At 40.7% G+C, this 20,652-nt stretch overlaps 1 protein-coding gene across 6 annotated transcripts in view; it reads right to left on the bottom strand.

Moving 5' to 3' along the window:
• The window catches only part of LOC126412745 (cuticle protein 65-like), an 86,730-nt gene that overhangs the window by 25,714 nt on the left and 40,364 nt on the right, over positions 1-20,652 (bottom strand). For 2 of the 6 annotated variants that reach the window (XM_050082557.1, XM_050082549.1), the window contains exon 2: positions 647-937. The exons of 2 other annotated variants lie outside the window; for them this stretch is intronic. In XM_050082557.1, the coding sequence (XP_049938514.1) occupies positions 716-937 (222 nt within the window). In that variant the 3' untranslated portion in view covers positions 647-715. Of the gene's footprint in view, positions 1-646; positions 938-2,744; positions 2,792-20,652 lie in introns of those variants that run through there. 2 more of the 6 variants (XM_050082530.1, XM_050082541.1) reach the window with 2 other exon arrangements.

The following is a 20,652-nucleotide window of genomic DNA, read 5'->3' as shown; positions in this document are numbered from 1 at the left end:
ACGTACTGCGTATCACTTCCGGCCCTTCTTGATCTCTACCCTGATGACTATGCTATCTCCGAGCCGGATGGCACTGTCACTAGATCGCAATCGTGTTGCAGTGGTCTGATGAGTGTTACCTTGTTCACAATATTAGCCTGATCTATATCTGATGGCAGACATCTTGGACACTATCGGAGCCAGCTTAGTGCACACAAACCACTGGTCCGTACTTCATGTCAAAGGCATGACTTAGACATAGACATCTGGTCACACATACCTGTAAAAACACACCATCGACTTATCAAATCCTTGCCACATCGAGTCGCCGGTTTACTGCATCCAAAAATTCGAACAACACTGTTTTAGAAATATTGTCATAGTATTAAGGTTTATCACTATGTGTGCTTAACTTCTCCCAAAAATGGATTTGAATACTTTCAGGTATGCACGTAATGGAAAACACTCTCTAGAACGACCACATTGATAATACACTGCAATATCTGACAATATTACGTATACAAACTTGTGAAAATAATGACTATATTGCTGGCAGCGGAGCAGACAAGTAAGCAGAAGTGCTAGATTTGTGGTGTAATTCCGTTACGCTCAACAGGGTGTATGAAAAAGGATGCGCTGGTTTGCTGAGTAAAAAAAAAACATCAAATAAGGCTACAGAGAGTATATTTATACACACGCAGTACAGACATACACGTATAGATTAGTAAGAAGCTGTTCAGCCGATGATGGGGTGAGCCAAGCCCAGCCCCACGCCGAGAGGGGCGTGGGCGATGGCGGGGGCTGCGACGATGGGGGCGGCGGCTATGGCGGGGGCGGCGAGGACGCGCGGCGCCAGCACAGCGCCGGGGGCGGCCAGAACTCCCGCCCCCAGGAGGCCGCGCTTCTCTCGCGTCTCCTGGCTGCAAGCAACTGCCACGCAGGTGGCCAAGACAATCACCTACAAAATAAATGCACATTAAATTTACGTCTTCGAAGGAGCTTTGCGGTACAATACAGAGTAATCGACACCGACACATTAGAAACGGTAAAAGTACTCATGCAACCATCCAGACTGGATTTTTCTCTGGTTGAAAATTGTCAACTGTCTCGAAATATATATGTCGTGAAACTTTAATTACAATTTGTCACAGTAGAATGCTCGATATTAGATGGTTTTATCTAATAACTAATGAGGAGGTACTGAATTGAACTATAGAGAAAAAAGAATTATGGCAGGTGTTCACTAAAAGAAATGATTAGTTGACAGGACACGTCATGGAGCATCAACGAATCGCGATTTTGCCACCGCAGGTAATTTGTGGGGAGTCAAAATTATTGAGGGGGGCTCGAAGTTCGATTGCAGAAAGAAGATTACAAGACAATGTAACTGTTTGCTGTCGTCTTTTGTCAAAGGCCAGTTCTTGCATGTGCACTGTGATTGTAAACAGTAAGTTTTATTGATTTTTAGTGAGGGGTTCCCAAATGAAATATTTACGTTCGCAGAACTTAACTGCTACAGGGGACTCGATATTTGAAGAAAAATGGATAATTACATTTTCAACTTAGTGTAATGCCCTATAGACTCACACAGGTGTGTGGAGGCACTGCAAGCTCCTTGTGCTGAACGGCATTTGCTGCACATGTAAAATTTAAGTGTTTAGTTCATAACATGGCTTCAAGAATGGAGGCTGTATTGAAACCAATGAGGCCCTAGTTTAAAATATGAAGCCCATCCTGATACCCATGAAAGACTTTCGATTTTTTCAATAAAAGTCAGGAATGTTTTGATTGCCGGGTGTACTTTGGCAAGGTAAATACTTGTAACCAAGAGCCTATGACTCCGTATTCATACATATTGTGGAAGGCTTCACGACCAAATGTTCACAGATTATGACATTGTCCCTTTGTCGTTAGAAGAGCAAAGCAAGTGCCCAAAAGGAAAAAGAATTTTCACAGCAAACCAATCGGTGGTTAGAGATTGCTAATGTGAGATCAGAAAGTAATGCAAATTTCAAATACAACACATGACAGGAAATGCAATTTTACGAGAAACGTTAATCTTTCAGCGAAGAAAACTACGCCCAGTGGGCATGATGATAATGTTTTGTTCAGTTATTCAAAAACAGAAGAACGTTTTCTTTATGTTATGTAGCGTCTTGTTAAAATATTAACCTCAAGAGCACCGCAGCAAATCAGACGCAACTTCGACAGATTAGTCGCTTCAGTGTTTTAAAATGACACGGCCTAGTATTCTAAATTATTTAATTCAAAATAACGCCGGCTGTGAAAGCCTACAAACTTACAAAATATAATGAAGCTTAGAGTTTAACACCAAATCGACGTAAAAGTCAACACCCAAGGGGCACAACCTGTGACTGGACGTCTGTAGGGCAGGAACGTGTCGTAGAATATTGTAAGAAACCTGTCTGGCATTATCCTCAGATAACAGAAAAAATTGAAATGCATCATAAACGAGTTACATTTCAACCATTACCAGTGTAGATTGACATAAACAGTATTGGAATTTATCTGGAGACATAAATTAAAGTAGCAGTGAAAGGCGTTATCGACATCGGATACGGAGGCAGATTATTAAATCAGTTATGTACTTGACGAATAATGATTAAATGAGTGCGAGTTTATTCTTCTATGAGATGTAAAACATTTACAAGTCAGGCGCTTCTCGCTCTCCCATTGGAAGCTGTGGCATACTGGTATGATATACGAAGGTAAGTGGTTGGATGGTAGCTGGGACTGCTACTTACCAGAAACTTCATGTTGTAGGTTGACAGAGACGTGTGCGTCGAATGCTGTGGAGTGGCCAACGGGCGGCTTATATAGCTGCACCGACTCCAAACGCAGGGCGTTGGCCGCCACAACCGTCGGCCTTGGATATCTCACAGTAGATGTCCCTCGTGGTGACAGCCTCCACACTGTCGTGACCTGTCCCGTTCTTACGTTACTAGATTTTGGTACCGCTGTGTTGTTGATACAACAATGATTTTCTACTCGCTTGGCTATCAGAGGAGTAGGCAACGTGTAGACTGATAAGGACTGTATCATAGCCCGAAAGTGTGTAACCAGGTAAAATTGATATTAATACACTGACAACGAGACCATGAGATCTGTAATAACGACTTCTGAGTCTTAGGTACATTTTAGGGGGACTTGTCTCGAGTACTTCGCTGGTGGTTTTTCATGCGACGATCGCTAGTTTCCGAGGAAATCGATACTGGAGTTTTATGCGTATCTCTTAGAACAGTCATGTTGGTGATGTTTCAAGCCAGCAAGCTTCACGCATCGGTTGATGTTCTAGACTACGATCTGCTGGCGGGAATGGAACAAACCCTGTCGGTGTACCACTTGTTTGTTTCTATTTTCTTCCTTCGAGAGAAGATTCCATAAAAATACTATCCTTACTTCTGAATCGATTTAATGCCCCTACTTTAACAGGATTGGTAAAATACGCGTGCTGTTTTCCTGCATCGCTTTTGAAAAATCCGTATACCTACAAGACAGTTGCTTTCATTAAATGTGCATGGCGCTCTACGAATTTGAATTTCAGTTACTTCTACGACAAATAACATCCAGAAATCCGCTCTTACGCAGCAAGCAACAGCGATTAAGATCATTCCGTAATCTGTTCTGTAACAAACGGAAGGCACGTTCGATGAAAGTTTGCTGTAGCGATTAATATATTATAACAACGAAAATGTCTATATTAGAGTGATTTTGCACGACATACACAATTTAATGATATTATATACGATGAAAATGAAGAAAAAATAGAGTACGCAGTTGGAATTCTAACTCGTGCCGCCGGCCGCGGTGGCCGTGCGGTTCTGGCGCTGCAGTCCGGAACCGCGGGACTGCTACGGTCGCAGGTTCGAATCCTGCCTCGGGCATGGATGTGTGTGATGTCCTTAGGTTAGTTAGGTTTAAGTAGTTCTAAGTTGTAGGGGACTTATGACCTAAGATGTTGAGTCCCATAGTGCTCAGAGCCATTTGAACCATTTGAACCTAACTCGTGCCGAAAGCGTCGTATCCGCGAATCTTACTTGCCGCGCTAAGCTCGCTTGGTCGAAAATTCAACTAACGGTACAACTATAGGTCACGTATTTATATGTCAATATCGATTTTCTCGGAAACTACGTGCCGTTGCAAAAAGTCACTTGCCAGCTACTCAGGTCTTTATGCAACATACCTAAGACTCATCAGACACAGTAAGTACCATCTCTGATGATCCCCTTGTGAGACGTCAACGTCTTTTTTTCTGTAAACCTCTGAATTTGTGTTCAGCCGATCTTAGGAGGCTAAAGAATCTAAAAACTGCAAAAGTAGACGTCGCCAAATAAACAGTTGCGTGCAACAGACAATTATGAGCACCATATCCACAGAGTCATAAATGAAGGATTACTTGGCAAAAACGTAAAATTTTGCTAGTAACATAATGTACTAACACATCCACTCCTTAGACAATAATGATCTGTAAAATAATTTTTCTATGTAGTTCTATGTTCTTCCCTCATTTGTATCGGAAGTGCAAATGTTGAGGAGTTTGCCGGCCGGTGTGGCCGAGCGGTTCTAGGCGCTTCAGTCTGGAAACGCGCGACCGCTGCGGTCGCAGGTTCGAAACCTGCGTCAGGCATGGATGTGTGTGATGTCCTTAGTTTAGTTAGGTGTAAGTAGTTCTAAGTTCTAGGGGACTGATGACCTCAAATGTTAAGTCCCATAGTGCTCAGAGCCATTTGAACCATTTGAATAGAACGGTTTCCATACTTGTCAATCACAATTTGTGCGCGTCTTTGTAATAGCCGCACTGCAGGAGAAACTTTATCAAAAGCAACAGTGTTTTTGCCACATGTTGTTCCTTTCCGCTGTGTTCTAATCCTCTGAATACATTTGCACTACGAAGACGAATAAAGGTAGATCTCACGGCAACACAGTTGCTTCTATTTTGGGAAATATAACCGTTTAACTATTGCATGCGTTAACATATGTTTTTTTCACAAAAATATCGTTTCACAAAGCAGTTGGTCGTTTATGCTTTTTGTGATCCTTGCGGTTGTAATTGTCTGTCAAACGGAACTATTTGTTCAACGACTTGTGCTTTTGTGCTGTTTATATTTGGTAGAATGTAAACACTGATAGCACACTAATGTGTTACAGATAAACGACTTTTGATTAGTGTTAGTACATACGCATATTGGCATTTTAAATTCGTATTTGTTTGGTTTCAGCCGTTTAAATTGCAGTATTTTCCTTATAATAAGGGGACACAGTCAAACAAATGAGTTTGACTGTCATTTAAGTAACATAGATATGAAAACACATGGATTGACGGAGAAAGACACAAAGCAAAGGAATCTTTTTAGAGTTCACTATCACCTTCACTAAAGAAATGATATGTACAGGTTAACTAATTCATTTACTTCCACCTAATAGACAGTTAAGGCTAAATCGTTGTATGTGACTGACTGCGAGACCACAAGAGACAGATTCAGCAGTGAAATAAGAATGGTTTTTCCTATCCTTAGCGCACACTGGCATCTGTTAATGTGTTAAACGTACTTGATAAGTGTAAATGCTTGTAAGGGGTGTGTGTGTGTGTGTGTGTGTAGTGCAGTGGCAGTTCTATGTTGGTACACAGCCTATTCCTCTCGAATAGCTCCTGGAATTCCGCACAGCCGTTTTTGAGACTGCTGGGTGGTCAATTTGTATCTTGTTTTTAAAATTTTCTGGTAATCTGGCCGGAGGACTTTTTATCCCGTTAAGGAGAAGTACAAATGATAGAATAAACACCAACTGTGCATTTACATTATTTAATTGATGAGAGACAGCCACTGCGCTTACTAAATCGGTGACCGGAACAGCGGTTACCCATCCAAGTACTGGCCACGCTCGACGTTGCTTAACTTCCTGATCTGACGTAAACTAGTTTGTCCAACGAAATAAAGCCTTTGTCCATAGACAATAAAGAGTCTAAACAAAAAACTTTTAAGGTACGATTGTCTTAAAGTTGGCCTCCACGTCTGCTAATTCAAATTTGACCGTGTAACTTAAAAGACAGGCTGTTTCAAATTTAAATCAACCAAGAGACATTCATGGCAACAATGGCACTGAAAAGCAAGGACTTAACTACCAAAGACAGGTTTGTCCTCCAATGTGTGATATGGAAATGTAGACCTTGTAGTCATAACTGACGCAATGTTGCACTGTATTTGCACGAGATCCTTTGTGTGTAACGCGAACGTATGCGAAAGTAGAATGTCCTTAACGTGAAAAACAGGTAAAAGCAGACGTTTTTCGAAAATATTTATAAGGTACCGTTGTGCCAGGACTAAAAGGATGAAATTAATGATTTTACAAGCATCAGAGAAATAAGTAAACTATCAGATGTAAAAGTAGAAAGAATATGCCGAAAGAAAGTATCAGAATAGAGATACAATCCTGCGTAACAACGTGCTACACACCAGTAAAATAAAAAAAGGGGAGGTATGGGAGAAAATTATTTTGATTTGGAGGCGCAGCCAATGAATGCAAGTTTTATGTAGATTAGCCTTGAACGATTTTATAACACCAGAAATCCAGTAACAAGAGGAGTATGCATCCAACGGGTCACTGCCTTTTTACTCGATTTTCGCACGGTTGTCGTAGACGCAGATGTACCAAATTCTGCACTAGAACTCTTTATTCCTCAAGCTATGTCGTAATAATATTGATTACGTTTTGACCAATACCAAAGTGCAAGTCCTTAAATTACGTGCAAGTCTTCGACGGCTTGCGTGTCCCCAGTTACCCAGTTGCTGAAAGGGGATTACAGTTTAACGTGGAGTCCGAACCACGTGTAGCTCTTAGCAACTCCTCAAATCGTTGAGAGGTCATTTCATTGACGACTTTAACCCATGTTCCTCTAACGTCTGATGTAAGATGGTTGTTGTTAATGTTCTTCCACCTCAGGTCAACTAATATCAGGATATGTAACTTCCATTCTTTTAGGACGGTTCTGACAAAGCTGAACTTTGAATTATTTTTTCAAAAATGACGGCTGTTACTTGCTTTTCTGCAGAAAGCATTAACAGGTACATTTTTCAGGTTTACCGGGCTGATTTTTTATCTTTTAAGAACGTGATGCACTTGTAATAATTTGTATTTTGTGTCACTATCTAATAATACGATTTTCTTTCCTAATAAGACCATGACTGGGAGCCAGCTGTTAAGATTCCTAAGGATGGGTTCATCCGCAATTGCATATAGTGCTATTGATAATGAACAACTCTGACGGACGGACCGTTTTGCATTGGATTTTCGCTATTTTGTTTGTATCCTTGCCAAATTGCTCTGACAAGATGGAAGAATGTGTTGCAACCTCCAAATTTTCGTATTGCTTGTAGTTGGAAACTGTGAGAGATCTGGTGGAAAGATTTTGAGAAAACAACAGGATTTACAAAGTCCCTTGTTATACAGATATTAGTAATGGCCATTGCGTCGCGGTAGTCCCCAAATAGTCGATTATAGTGCTCTCAGAGAAGGCAAACGTTTGGTAATCTCCACTCACGTTTTTTGTTACCTCCGTTAGTCTAGAGTTTGCTGTCCGAGCGTGTATTTTTTACGGGGGGCGTTCAATAAATGATGCAACACATTTGTTTGAAAGCAGGTCGATGTCATTCAAAATTTGAATACAGCATGTTATTCCCCACTCTTTTGAATAGAGAAACCTATTATTCAACACAATCAACGTTCAGTAAGACAGCCTACGTCACCTTACTGGGAGGGCTCGTATGACAACATGGTACCAATCTACTGATCGATGTCGAAACCAACGTCTTGCTGCATTAGTAACCTCCACGTTCTCCACGTACTGCTTTTCGTGGAGTGCATCATTCATTGAGAAAATCAGGTGGAAGTTGGGCTGTAGGGTGGATGAGGAAGAGCAGTACAGTAAAGTATACGGTGCTCCTCAAAGGTGGGCAGCACTGTGCGAGGCCCTGCGTTGTCATGGGGAAGGAAAAGTTCGTTTGAATTTTTGCACCGACGAACATGCTGAATTTGTTTCTTCAGTTTCCTGAGAGTAGCACACGGTTGCCCATGTGGGAAGACATCAAACAGAAAACCCGTTTGTAGTCCTAGAAGACCGTCATCATTACTTTCCCGGTCGAGGTTGCGGCTCTGAACTATTTCTTCGGAGGAGAGGTGTTGGGCCACTCCATGCGTAGCAGGCAGGCATGCGAGGGATGCGACGATTGCAGACGTCCCGTCCAACGACTCGTCGTGATTGTATTAACTGTCGGGTCTCCGCAGACATTTTGCGAACACCTATGAATATCTGCGATGTGCGATTGTCTATTTTTCTGTCAAAGTAGAATGGCAGCTCTCTGCTTGAATCAAACCTTCGCTGGAGTCGACAATTTGAAGGTTACGTGTATCGCCACCACCAATCGGAACTTCATGAAACAATAAAGACTGAAGGGACGTTCCACAACAAATTCGGCAATTTCTCAAAAGAAACAGGCCGACAAAAGGAAACGTGTTGCATTACTTACGAACGCAACTCGAAGTTAGGGATTCTGTGTGTCTAGGCAGACATTTCCTAGGTACGAATACTGTGGTGTCACCGCCACACACCACACTTGCTAGGTGGTAGCTTAAATCGGCCGTGGTCCATTTAGTACATGTCGGACCCGCGTGTCGCCACTGTGTGATCGCAGACCGAGCGTCACCACAAGGCAGGTCTCGAGATACGATAGAGCACTCGCCCAGTTGTACGGACGACTTTGCTAGCGACTACACTGACGAAGCATCGCTCATTAGCCGAGAGACAGTTAGAATAGCCTTCAGCTAAGTGCATGGCTACGACCTAGCAAGGCGCCATTAGCCTTACATAGTTTGATAGTTATCATATGAAATGTCTCATTAAGAATGCTGTATTCACATCAAAGAATAAAAGATAAGTATTCGAGGAGCTGCATACTTTTCTTATGAGAATTCACTACTTATCCTGTTCCAGAATTCACGCCCGTCTGCCTTAGATAGCGTGCGTTTCGGCCGCCTCTATCTACAAGGTGTTGGCACATTTACCAACACATCAAATACGATGATTTGTTCATTAACTTTTCTTTCAATATGTCGAAATAACAGATATTCAGTTGGTATGCCATTTATTCCTGAAGAATTTCCTTTCTGGCTTATCAGTAACGCTTCATATATTTACTCTTCTGGAATCTGTTCGCTGAAAGAATTCTCTGTTTCGGTCAGCACGTCGTCAAGATCATTCAGAAGGAGTGATTTGCAGCTCTTGTCTACTTCTAATGCAGCACCAAAGTCACGGAAACTTACAGGGCTCCATTTTTATATGAGCCTGCTCTTGTGTTGTCTCGTTTCGTAGCAAACGTTTCTGGATTATTTTGTGTTTTTTTCATTTCTGTCGTTCGGATTAGATGGTAGACTGACACTGTCTGCTCTTGGATAATAATGTCAGCTCTTGTTCTCACTTTCTCATCCTCTAGTTACCTTCCCGTCTCAGACAACATCTGCGCTTTAACCTGATTTATCTGCGTACTGTTTGAAGCATCATCTAGCAATTTTTGGTTCTGTTCTAGAAGACTCGTGAAATAAAATTCCTCTGTCCTTTTGTTCCACTCACTTTTTGTTGTAACGTATTGTGTTTCGCATGCTCCACCCACAAATTTAAACCACTGCGACACATGCTTACATTAGTGACACAGCTTATCAATGTTCACAGCATCATAATTTTTGATTCCTCATATTTAACTGAGGTAGTACCTGTATTTGATTTCTAGTAACAATTTTCACGGAAAATCGTTTGCTTGTGTAAACTGATTCTGATAATACAAGGCCGGCCGCTGTGGCCATGCGGTTCTAGGCGATTCAGTCCGGAACCGCGCGACTGCTACGGTCGCAGGTTCGAATCCTGCCTCGGTCATGGATGTGTGTGATGTCCTTAGGTTAGTTAGGTTTAAGTAGTTCTAAGTTCTAAGGGACTGATGACCTCAGATGTTAAGTCCCATAGTGCTCAGAGCCATTTTTTTTTTATAATACAAGCACAATGTTTATGACAGATTCACAGTCCAGATTTCTGATATAGTGATGATGCATACCGACTTGTGAGTCGTAAATCCGATCTATTCTGCTCGCTGAATGACGAGTGACGGAGGTGTAGGCCTACATTAATGAGTTTGCGCTCTTGCCTTCCGCATATTAATGTATCCGAGTTCCACGTATTTGTTCAAATTTGGCTTTCGGTCTTTCTTGTCAACAACAGGGTTAAAATCACCACCAATTACGACTTCGTTACACGTCGATCGTAAAACGAACATAATTTCTTTTTTGAAAAACTCGGCACTCAGCTCCCTACAACTCCTTCTAGACGAATCATACACATTTACAAAGAGTATATCTTTGATTTCTGCTGATATTCTTCTCCCACTTGAAAATTTGTGTAGGAAATACGAATGGTATTGCTTTTTATTCTATTGATTAGCCGCAAGCTGAATGATAGCAAAATTGGCTATATTGCATCCGTATTTCATTTAAGATTTTTCGTTTATAGGTTTATCTGGCTGAGCTTTAAAATAACTAAAAATTTAGGTCTTTTCAAGAGCATCGGTTTTCTTCCCTTCGTTTGGTTGATGAAGAATTTGGAATTTGTCGAAAATATATCAGGATGACAGTGGAGAGCACAGACTGCAGCCCTCTCCAGCTTCCTGACAAAGAGAGAGAGAGACAAAATAAATGAAAATTTACATTTCTAATAACAGATTCGGAAATCGAATTGCTTGACATGGGTCACGGGTTGATCTGATTATTATTTAAAAAGCAGATGGAATAAATCCACACGTATTATACACATAGATACATATACCGAGTGAAACTTAATAAACTACAGAATTACGTAGATAGGGAGGTAAAAATTGACACACATGCTTGGAATGACATGGGGTTTTATTAGAACAAAAAGAAAAAAAACGAAGTTCACAATATAACCGACAGATGGCGCTGGACAGCAACACGTCAGTGACTGCGCATGACAATCGTGTATAAAAGGAGCTGTAATGAGAGAGAGAGAATCAGATGCGCCAGCAGTCGAAGCATGTTGACGTTACCTGAAAATGCGCTTTTAGTGAAGCTGTATTATCAGAATGGGGAATGTGATAGTTCAGCGTTACGATCCTGTCGCCATAGGAAGGGGATTCGAACGGGTAAAGCTCCGTTGACAAATGCAGCTGTGGCGAAAATGATTTCGAAGTTCGAAGCCACGGGTTGTTTAGACGATAGACCCCGTAGTGGCTGACCGAGCACAAGGCGTAATACTGCTGAGGCAGTTCAGGAAGAAATGGAGACTGTAGCGGGTTCGTCTATGCACGGGGAAGTCAGCGTTCGTGCAGTCGCACGTCGCACCGGCATTCCATATGTAAGTAGGCTGTTTATGTTTTCTCTATGTAAGTAGGCTGTTTAGGTTTTTTTATGGTAACGCCACCTCTGTATGAAAATCACTGGCTGTGCTGTGTGCAGTCTGTGGCTGCTTTGCATTGTTGTAATACTCGCCATTGTAGTGTTAGGCAGCTGGATGTGAACAGCGCGTAGCGTTGCGCAGTTGGAGGTGAGCCGCCAGCAGTGGTGGATGTGGGGAGAGAGATGGCGGAGTTTTGAAATTTGTCATGAACTGCTATATTTATATATGATGATACCAAGGTAAATACATTGTTTGTTCTCTATTAATATCTTTCATTTGCTAACTATCCCTATCAGTAGTTAGTGCCTTCCATAGTTTGAATCTTTTATTTAGCTGGCAGTAGTGGCGCTCGCTGTATTGCAGTAGCTTGAGCAGCGAAGAGTTTTGTGAGGTAAGTGATTTGTGAAAGGTATAGTTTAATGTTAGTCAGGGCCATTCTTGTGTAGGGAATTTTGAAAGTCAGATTGCGTTGCGCTAACAAAATATTGTGTGTCAGTTTAAGCACAGTCATGTAAAATTGTTCAAAGAGGACGTTTCATATGTCGACCCTTAGCCTAGGATACCTCACTGGAATCTTCTGATTTTTCTTGTAGTTTGTGTAATTGGTGTAGCTATTGTTTATTGGTAGCGCGTAATCATAGAGAGAATTTCCTTTGTAGTTGTAGTTTTTCATTGTTGTACAGTAAAACAGTTGTGGCAAGCATGTAGATTTGCACCAAGTATTTCGCAGCTGCGCTTGAATTAACTAGATATTATTTTCAGTGCTATGTTAATGTGTTCTCTTATTTTTGATCTTCAAATTGTGTTTTTCTGTGTTGTCGTGTGAAATACTGTGACAATAATGGCGTGTGAAAAACGTAATACTAGGCTCCAAAGTAAACTGAGAAATGACAGTGAAAATGAAAGCAGTGTGTTAGCGCCACCGAGTAATGAATTAACTGATGTTCAAAGTAGTAATTTGGTAATCGTGCATAGGGAAATGGAGCGGGCGGCAAACAATGGCGTGGACAGTGAAACAATTAGTGAAGAGGGACGCATTATCGATCGATCGGTCGGCAACAGCTTGCCTCAGGAATCGGGAATGACAGGACACAATTTTGCGAATACTGTAGACTCAGGTTTTGGGTTCTCGCCGTTTTCTCAAATAAGTCAAGACACATTTTCTGCATGTCAAAATGTCAATGTTGCCGGTGCAAATTCACTGCCGAAAAGCACTGAGGAACATGTTTCAGACACCAGTGCATTCTTATTACAGTTAATGCAACAAATGGGACAAAAGCTACAAAAGTTAGACACAACACTTGAACAAAATCAGAAACAAATGGGACAAAATCTTAAAAAGTTAGACACAGTGGAACAAAATCTTAAAAAGTTAGACACAATGGAACAACACCAGAGACAAACACAGCAACAGTTAGACACAATGGAACAAAATCTTCAAAAGTTAGACACCACACTTGAACAAACACGTGAAGATTTAACTACTGAGTTACATAAAATCGAATCGAAATGTCAAAAAGTCTGTAACGACGTAAAAACACAAATTTGTGAGCATTTTCAACCTATTTTTCGCGGCATGAAAATGCATTACAGAATCACGAAGCAGCCATAAAAGAACTGCAAATTATTGTTCATGAAAATCATGAGACCTTGCAAGCTAAAATTGACTCAGTTGCATCTACCGATTCGGTTACGCAACTTGCAAAAACTCAGGAAAACTTAAAGGACACAGTAGAAAGACACATGGAGGAAATTAGTTCATTATCAGAGAAAGTAGTTGAACTTTCGGATCAGCTAAATAATTTACCTACGAAGGTAGATGATAATCTGAATGACACAAAACCGGTAGTCTTTAATAACACAGAAGAGAGCGAACAAATTAGGAAACTGAAACAAAATCTGAATCAAATTGATACCCAACACCAAAGAGAAATCCGGGAAGTACAAGATCAGCTAACACAGGTAATACAAGAAGTACGTATTTCAGAGGACACTCGCGCCCAAATAAGGGAAGAGGGACATAGAAATACGGAACAGCCACAAAATAATAACATAGGGCATTTCGGAAGTTATGAAAGAAATCGGCAATGTGCACCGAATTTTGAGTTGGAACCCCCGAAGCGACGTAACAATGACCGACATGCGACTCGCCGACATGATGATTTTGACTATAAGCTGTTCATTACTACACGTAAATTCAAAACGTTTAAGAATTCTGCCAACGACATTCATCCACAAGCGTGGCTACATCAATTCTCTCATTGTTTTCCTCCCAACTGGTCGTTAGAACACAGATTAGAATTTATGTGTGGCTACTTGGAGAAGGAACCAGCTGTAAGAATGCGATCGGTAATTCACGATTGCCACAGTGAAGGAGAGTTTTACCATGCCTTCCTCTCAGCATATTGGTCTCAAGCTACACAAGACCGTGTAAAACATAGCATCATGATGATGAAACACTTTGAACAGTCTGAATTTTCCAGTCTTGTGAAATATTTTGAAGACATGTTGCACAAGAATCCGTACCTGACAAACCCATACAGCCCCTCAGAACTCATCCGCATTTGCTTAATCAAATTACCTGAACATTTACGGCATATTATTTTGGCAGGACGTTGCAAAGACGACATTGAAGCACTTCAGGGACTTTTACAAGAATTAGAAATTGACACTGACAATCGCGGAACGCGAAAGCAGGAACACAACAATTACAGGTCACATCCGTCGCAATTCCGCGATGAAAGAAGTAATAACTTGACACGACAAGGCTATTCTCACAACACGAATCGTGACCAAAACAGACACCACCCGTATGACAACCGTTGGCAGAGTAGTAATAACTACAGGGAAAGATCACCTCTCCGTGGTAATGACTATCACAGAGACAATCAGAGAAACAGAGAATATGGGAACCAGAACAATTATTATCAAGGGAGACAGAATAACTTTAGACGCAATGGTCTAGCGCGCAGTTACGATTCAGGGAGAAATTCTCCACCACATGACCGACAAACAAGAAACTACGTAAAGTACCGACAAAACGACAGACGTGAATTTCATCAGAACTGGCGGGATTCTAACAGAGCTGGGCCCTCTCGGCGAGGTGAATTTGTAGAAGTTAGGTCTCCTAATCCCAATAACGACGCGCGCCAACAAAGGAACAGACAATGACTCGCACCGCAGGCATCCGCGTGCGCCGGCTGGCTCGGCGAAAAATAACATAGACGCTAACTTTGAGAAAAATTCCAGTATTCTTTACCGACGTATACCGCGTGACAATTGCATTCAAGTTCAAACTCTGAGTACTATGAAAACAGACTTCACAGTGTTATTGTGTGTGTACATTCTTGCTTGTTAGTTGCACGATTATGGAACGACTATAAGGCTTACATACTTAGAACATTTACCAGTACTGCTAATGAGATTTTAATGCAACATTTTGGTTTACTTGAAAATATATTCTGGATTTAAAGTACTTTCAGTGAGATACCAGATGGCACAGTGGTTAGTTTATGTGACAGCTACACGATTTTATCACGACACTACTAATGAGTGACAATTTACAATGTTGCTTTTGCGGTGTATCTGTTTTATATCTGCACAGTTTTCTGAATTCTTCTGGAAAGTAAAACAGGTTTTAGTAGTAACTTTTGTGGTATAGCAACAATGAGACAGCCTTTTTTGTGGCACAACAATACGTTACTGTACAGTACTTTCTTCATCACGCCAATAAGCATAATAACTATGATATCTATACGCAAAGCATTTCACTTTTGTTTATCATGAGGTAAGTACATTGACTTCTGCAGAACTTAGCTTTCGGAGGACGATAACTACGACACTTCCACAGAGATTATGTTACAAGACGCACAGTTTAGCGCTACAGTACACGTATTTGAGTGATCAATTTTATACTTAAAACATTTCTTTTTAAAGATTTTTGAATTGCAAAGAAAGTTTTCCATGATACATTTCATTCCATTGCTGTAATCTGTAACACCTGAGGGTATAATTACATTTATCCTCAGGGGGGTACACGCTTACTTTGTGTACCATGTGTGTGGCAACCACAAGGAGCCCTAGCTAATATGGTATTTGCTTACACAACTTTACACATCGGTACCATATTTCTCTAACACACAAATTACACAGCTATCTGATCATTTAACTGAGACAGACAAACGTTTTTACTACATCAGTGACAGATGTTTACGTAATTACACAGTTGGATAACTTCACACTTACGAAATTGTATTTTGTCTGTACTGTGTGATCTGTGCATATTTTTTTGGAATCATTGTGATACTATGAGAGCTTTGAATGATGTATTTGTTATGAGATCATGATTTTTAAAGTACGTTTGAGGCAGCTGACACTTTTGACATGAGCAGAGAATTTTTTTAGGCTTAGAAATTATTGGAGGAAGCTACGACGATTTTGAGATTTGACTCAAGTGTTATGATGTTATTATTACGACGACGATGTGTATTATGTTGTTGAGGAATGTTTATTATGCTACGTATTTCTCATGATGAAATATTGAAGAAGTGTCGACGAATATGTATATGTATAATGAGGTAAGGAATAATGAGTAGTGTTTAAGGACTCTGATTTATGAAAAGGATGTTGGAAACCAAGAATCGTACTTTAAGAGTTATGACATGTGTGAATCATGTGTGAATGTATCACAATGCCACTGAAAATTTTTTTGGACACTGTTATATTCATAGGATTTTGTTTCTACAGATTTGCAACGCTAATTCTTGACCTGTGAAATATTTTTATATGAGACTGTCACTGTAGCGGAAACTGCTGTCGTAAATATGTCGGTAAGAAAGGTAAGTGACCGTGACGTAATGCGTTGCGAGTGGCCAGGTGTGACAGTTGCCTGGAGGAAAAGCCATTATTGCGAGCCCTTTTCAGCGGCACAGGTAGAACAAAATAAAAGGGGAGGCCATTATCCCTGGAAATATTCTTACATCTGCAAACCTGATAATGACGAGTGTCTTTCTACAAGACTTGAGAGCTACTGACTTACGAAATGCCACATAGCTATTGAATGATATTTTTATGCTTTGCTTTTCGTAGTTGCTTATTTCACTTGATATCTGGTTTCCAGCTGTGTTGCAGCATTGCTTTTATAAAATAAAATGCATTTGCTAATGTGAACACTTTCTGTCAACAGATCTATTAAATAATTATTTTATGATCCACATTCTTTAAAAAAGGAGCACTTGGAAAGGAAAGAACAATAAGAAGGAACTAGTAACAGTAACACATAATTTTCTTTTCAAGTACATGGTAATATTTCTTTTTACAATCAGTTGTTGTGGTGCACCACTTTAATTACATAGACATTAAGATGTGAATATACATTTCCCTTATCTGCATTGTTATCTTTAGTGTACTATTTTTTCTGCTTGAGCTATGTCATGTTTAGGTATAAGTTACTGCTGTTTGCCAGGCATAGTGTTACTGAATTTTAATTTGTGTTACTCTGCTAAGCCAGATTTAATTTTTTGTTTACTGCGCATTGGCTCATATTAGTTGTAATGTTGCATTGCTTGTTAATTTAGATTTACTGTAGCTTGCTTTGCAAATTTCCATTTTTTTTCTCATTGCTGTTTGTGTTAATTGTTTTGTGCTGCTGCATTGCCTCGTCCCTTAGTTTAGCATCTGAGCTCAGTAGATTTAAGTTAGCTTAAGAGGGGGTAGCCTCTAAGAGAATGAGTTGCGATGAATTGGAAGAAATGCATTGAGAAAACAGGTTTAGGTAGGATTTTCTTGGAAATAAATGTTGAGGTAAGAAATATGTGAAATAAATACAGAAAGCATGCTTGGATAGAATTTTTTTGGTGGAAGCAAAGGTTGAAATAAGACGAAAGATCTATAGAATGAAGTTTTGGGATGGACTGCAGTACCAAATGTTACACTGAAAACGAACCCTGTCCTTTCCTTTTGTGTTATCCCAGTACGTGTTTGTGTACCCTTGTGTATTTGTTTTCTTCCTGTCTCTGTGTAGTTTCATAGAATTTTTTTCTCTTTTAATATTAAGCTACATTCACTATGATGAGGAATACTGTTATCCTCGAATATAATTGGCATTAATAATATGTTATTTACTTTGTAAAGATGTTAGACATTATTCATTCTGTTTAAATGCTCATGTGTGAAGTTGATGTTTCAATAATTATTCTGATCTTCTATGTATGTACTCATGTCATAATTCCTGTAACACTGACGTATATGTCTATTTCTATTCTTTTGTAAAGCCCCTATTACTACAAATGTTATCTATATTGTTATGTTTTTAATGATGTATTGTGTACCTTTGTTATTGTATTCTCATGTTATAAAATTGTAATTGTTACCAGTTCTTCAAATTACGTAACATTTCACTGCACACGTTTCTGTTGGTCATAGTACATGGACAATATGTGAGAAGTAGGGACTGATAGTGTTTGCACATGTGTTAATAATTCAGCAAGGGACTGGATAACAGCATTGTTGGTTCTAAGGACAATTCCAAAAACGTTGTGAGTGCACAAGTGGTGGTTTATGGACTTGCTATATTCTCTGCAAGACTCTTCGATGGTGATTGTGCACCTGCACAGTCGCAACAGATGGCTGCTGGCCGTCTCTACAAGGACTACAGTGGGTCTGCGTCTTTGCTGACTCACCAGTACCATTATTTCTACAAGGACTGCAGTGGGTCTGCACCTCTGGTGGCCCACCAATACCGTAATCTCTACCAGGACTACAGTGGGTCTGCTCTGTGATGACCTACCTACCAATATTCATCAAAACTTCGACTGACTCTGCTGTGGGTTTGCTCTGTTGTGGCCCATTATCTGTCAGCATGTCGAGAGTCAGCACTGTCTTTCCGTTGGAAGGACAACACTACTTCTTCAAGACTGCATGGAAATCCACTACTTCTGTGTGCATTTTCTTTTACTGCTCAGACTTTGAGAAAAACACTGCTATTCTACTGTTATGTATGATTAGGACTGTCTTTATGGACTGTGAGAAAATTTGAGCTTTTGACCAACGTAGTATCAATAAGTGTGTGCATTTGATATCTTTGTTATTGTAATTATGAAAAATTTTTTTCAATTCTGTATTGGCCACTGCCCAATCCTATTTGTAAAAATTTTTGTGGGGAGCATGGGGGCTATGTAAGTAGGCTGTTTATGTTTTCTCTATGTAAGTAGGCTGTTTAGGTTTTTTTATGGTAACGCCACCTCTGTATGAAAATCACTGGCTGTGCTGTGTGCAGTCTGTGGCTGCTTTGCATTGTTGTAATACTCGCCATTGTAGTGTTAGGCAGCTGGATGTGAACAGCGCGTAGCGTTGCGCAGTTGGAGGTGAGCCGCCAGCAGTGGTGGATGTGGGGAGAGAGATGGCGGAGTTTTGAAATTTGTCATGAACTGCTATATTTATATATGATGATACCAAGGTAAATACATTGTTTGTTCTCTATTAATATCTTTCATTTGCTAACTATCCCTATCAGTAGTTAGTGCCTTCCATAGTTTGAATCTTTTATTTAGCTGGCAGTAGTGGCGCTCGCTGTATTGCAGTAGCTTGAGCAGCGAAGATTTTTGTGAGGTAAGTGATTTGTGAAAGGTATAGTTTAATGTTAGTCAGGGCCATTCTTGTGTAGGGAATTTTGAAAGTCAGATTGCGTTGCGCTAACAAAATATTGTGTGTCAGTTTAAGCACAGTCATGTAAAATTGTTCAAAGGGGACGTTTCACATACACTACTGTTTGGTTGGCACTTAGGCGTACCCTACGATGCTATCCGTAACAACTCCATCGGCATCATGAACTGTTACCTGGATATTTAGTGAAGCGGAGGGCATTCGCCGTGTGGGCGTTTCAAAAGATGGCGGAAGATGACGATTGGTTCAAAAATGGCTCTGAGCACTATGGGACTTAACAGCTGAGGTTATTAGTCCCCTAGAACTTAGAACTAATTAAACCTAACTAACCTAAGAACATCACACACATCCATGCCCGAGGCAGGATTCGAACCTACGACCGTAGCGGTCGAGCGGTTCGAGACTGAAGCGCCTAGAACCGCTCGGCCACTCCGGCCGCCAGATGACGATTGGTTGAGTAACGTGTTGTGCACCGACGAAGCTCATTTAACCCTCCGAGGGTCTGTCAACGCCGACAACTGCAGAATTTGGGCTACCGAAAATCCTAGAACTGTCGTAGAAACTCCATTGCACGACAAGAAAGTCACGGTATGAGTTGTATTTACCATATCTACCGATATCTGGCCTTTTTTCTTCGAGGAAATGCGTGATTCTGGTTTTGCACGGTAACTGCTACCGTGACGGGTGAGAGGTACGCCGATATGTTACAGAATCGCATCATACCCAGCCTGGCTGGGATAAACACCTGCTGGAACGTACGATGTTTATGCAGGATGGCGCTCCACCCCATATTGCTAGACGCGTGAAAGATCTCTTACGCGCGTCGTTTGGTGATGATCGTGTGCTCAGCCGCCACTTTCGTCATGCTTGGCCTCCCAGGTCCCCAGACCTCAGTACGTGCGATTATTGGCTTTGGGGTTACCTGAAGTCGCAAGTGTATCGTGATCAACCAACATCTCTAGGGATGCTGAAAGACAACATCCGACGCCAATGCCGCAACCATAACTACGGACATGCTTTACAGTGCTGTTCACAACATTATTCCTCGACTACAGCTATTGTTGATGGTGGACATATTGAGCATTTCCTGTAAAGAAAATCATCTTTCCTTTATCTTACTTTGTTATGCTAATTATTGCTATTCTGATCAGATGAGGCGCCATCTATCGGACATTTTTTGAACTTTTGTATTTTTTTCGGTTCTAATAAAACCCCATGTCATTCCAAGCATGTGTGTCAATTTGTACCTCTCTATCTACATTATTCCGTGATTTATTCAGTTTTCAAATTTATACTGCCTTTTTGATCACCCGGTATATATACAAGTTTGTGTGTGTGTGTGTGTGTGTGTGTGTGTGTGTGTGTGTGAGTGTGTGTGCGTGTGTGTGTCTGTACCACATCGCCCCCTAAACCACTGTATCGAATACAACCAATCTTGGTACACATAGTCCTCACTGACAGCCGACAATCGCTTTTGTATGTCTCTGTGACCTCCATGTCGACAGAACGCTAAACTCAATCTTCCTTCGTTCCTTACA

Source organism: Schistocerca serialis, chromosome 1 (assembly GCF_023864345.2).
Source record: "Schistocerca serialis cubense isolate TAMUIC-IGC-003099 chromosome 1, iqSchSeri2.2, whole genome shotgun sequence".
In the NCBI taxonomy this organism is placed as follows: Eukaryota; Metazoa; Arthropoda; class Insecta; order Orthoptera; family Acrididae; genus Schistocerca; species Schistocerca serialis.
This window is presented reverse-complemented; position numbering and strand designations above follow the sequence as displayed.